This window comes from Eimeria mitis, genomic scaffold (genome assembly GCF_000499745.2).
Source record: "Eimeria mitis Houghton genomic scaffold, Emh_scaff1787, whole genome shotgun sequence".
In the NCBI taxonomy this organism is placed as follows: domain Eukaryota; phylum Apicomplexa; class Conoidasida; order Eucoccidiorida; family Eimeriidae; genus Eimeria; species Eimeria mitis.
Window position 1 is genome coordinate 1 of NW_013570105.1, and position 1485 is coordinate 1485.

Here is a 1485-nt window from a genome sequence, read left to right on the forward strand (position 1 = left end):
ATGAGGAAGAAGACCTTGATAGGCTTCGCTGAATACGCCTGTAAGTTGTTTGTTAACAGCTGCACGCATACAACGGAATTAATCGGCTGTTTATTCTTGTTTCGCGCAAAAAGAAGTGCATGAAGGCTCGCTGATTTGCCCCTTTAGTTGACTCGTAGACAAACAAATACAAACATCGATACATGCAGATGTGCGCAGAGGTCAAGTATTTTCATGGTTGATGGTTCGATGATTTTTCCTTTTTACACTGATATATAAATACGTAAATACATACGCATGGAAACCTTGTGAATCCATGGAGACGTGAAAACTAACAATTGCATGCAGATATACAAAGGCAGACAAGTCTACGCAAGCAAGCACGTACGAACAAACCAAAAGGATAAAACGCCGTAGACATATTCATATGGGTTTAAAGGCCGTATTCACACAGAATTGTACAGACAGATACGCACATAGACAGATAGGCAGACACGCATTACCGCGTATATCCATAGGAAGACGTTGCGAGCATTCATAGATGGACACAGTATGCGTGTATGTATGTATGCATGTATGTCTGTATACATGTATGTGCATGTATATTTGTATGTTAAAATATGCATGCAGTTATGCACAAACAACAGTAAACCCTAAGCCCTAAACCCTTGCCGTAGAGAAGCTGCTAGCCAGTAGGTCTTATGCATGCTGGCAGCTTCCATGGTTAGGGTTTAACTTTACGAGCAGATAATTCAGGGTTGACAGCTAGGGCATGGCTTTCATGGCGTGGAGGTCATGTACATTTGGGGTTTACGGTTTNAATTCAGGGTTGACAGCTAGGGCATGGCTTTCATGGCGTGGAGGTCATGTACATTTGGGGTTTACGGTTTAGAGTTTAGGGTTCTGTTGCGTTTCAGGGAGCAAGTCAAAGGGGATAAGTTGGGGAGAGGTTGACCCACTGCTCTCAGCGACTGGCAGGACGCAGTGTGCAGCAGCAGCAGCAGAGCTGGTGTATCTGAAGATAATGTTGAAGGAAATGCAACAAAGCCAGCAGCTGCACCTCCCGTCCCAAGATTCCGCAGCAGCAGGGGAAGCTGCTGCGGGCAGGAGCCCCGACCGGAGGCAGACAGCAGCTACAGCAGCAGCAGCAGCCACAACAGACGGAGGGTTCTGCATCCAAACGTTTTTAGTGTCACCATTTACAAGAACTCTTCAAACCGCAAGTTTGTCTTTCCACGATGTGGGCACCAGTTTGAAATGCCAGGAACCCACCGTGCAGCAGCCTCAGCAACAGCGACAGCAACAGCAACAGCAGCAGCAGCAGCATGTGACATGGCTGGTAGATTCTCTGCTGAAGGAGAAATATGGAAATATGACAGACACAGGAACAGAGGTTGCAGCGCTCCGCCGTCGTTTACGGCAGCTTTACGTACGCCGTGAACTCGCTCCAACTGTTTTTAGCTTTCGTCTAGTTCCAGAAGGACAAAAGTGGTGGCTCCCGTACGT

The 1485-nt window shown here is 47.0% G+C and overlaps 1 protein-coding gene across 1 annotated transcript in view; it reads left to right on the forward strand.

Moving 5' to 3' along the window:
- The window catches only part of EMH_0043480 (uncharacterized protein), a gene marked incomplete at both ends in the record, with an annotated part of 2315 nt that continues 830 nt past the window's right edge, over positions 1-1485 (forward strand). Inside the window, 2 exons of the mRNA XM_013495847.1 lie at positions 1-40; positions 897-1415. Of these exons, the coding sequence (XP_013351301.1) occupies positions 1-40; positions 897-1415 (559 nt within the window). The remainder of the gene's footprint in view (positions 41-896; positions 1416-1485) is intronic.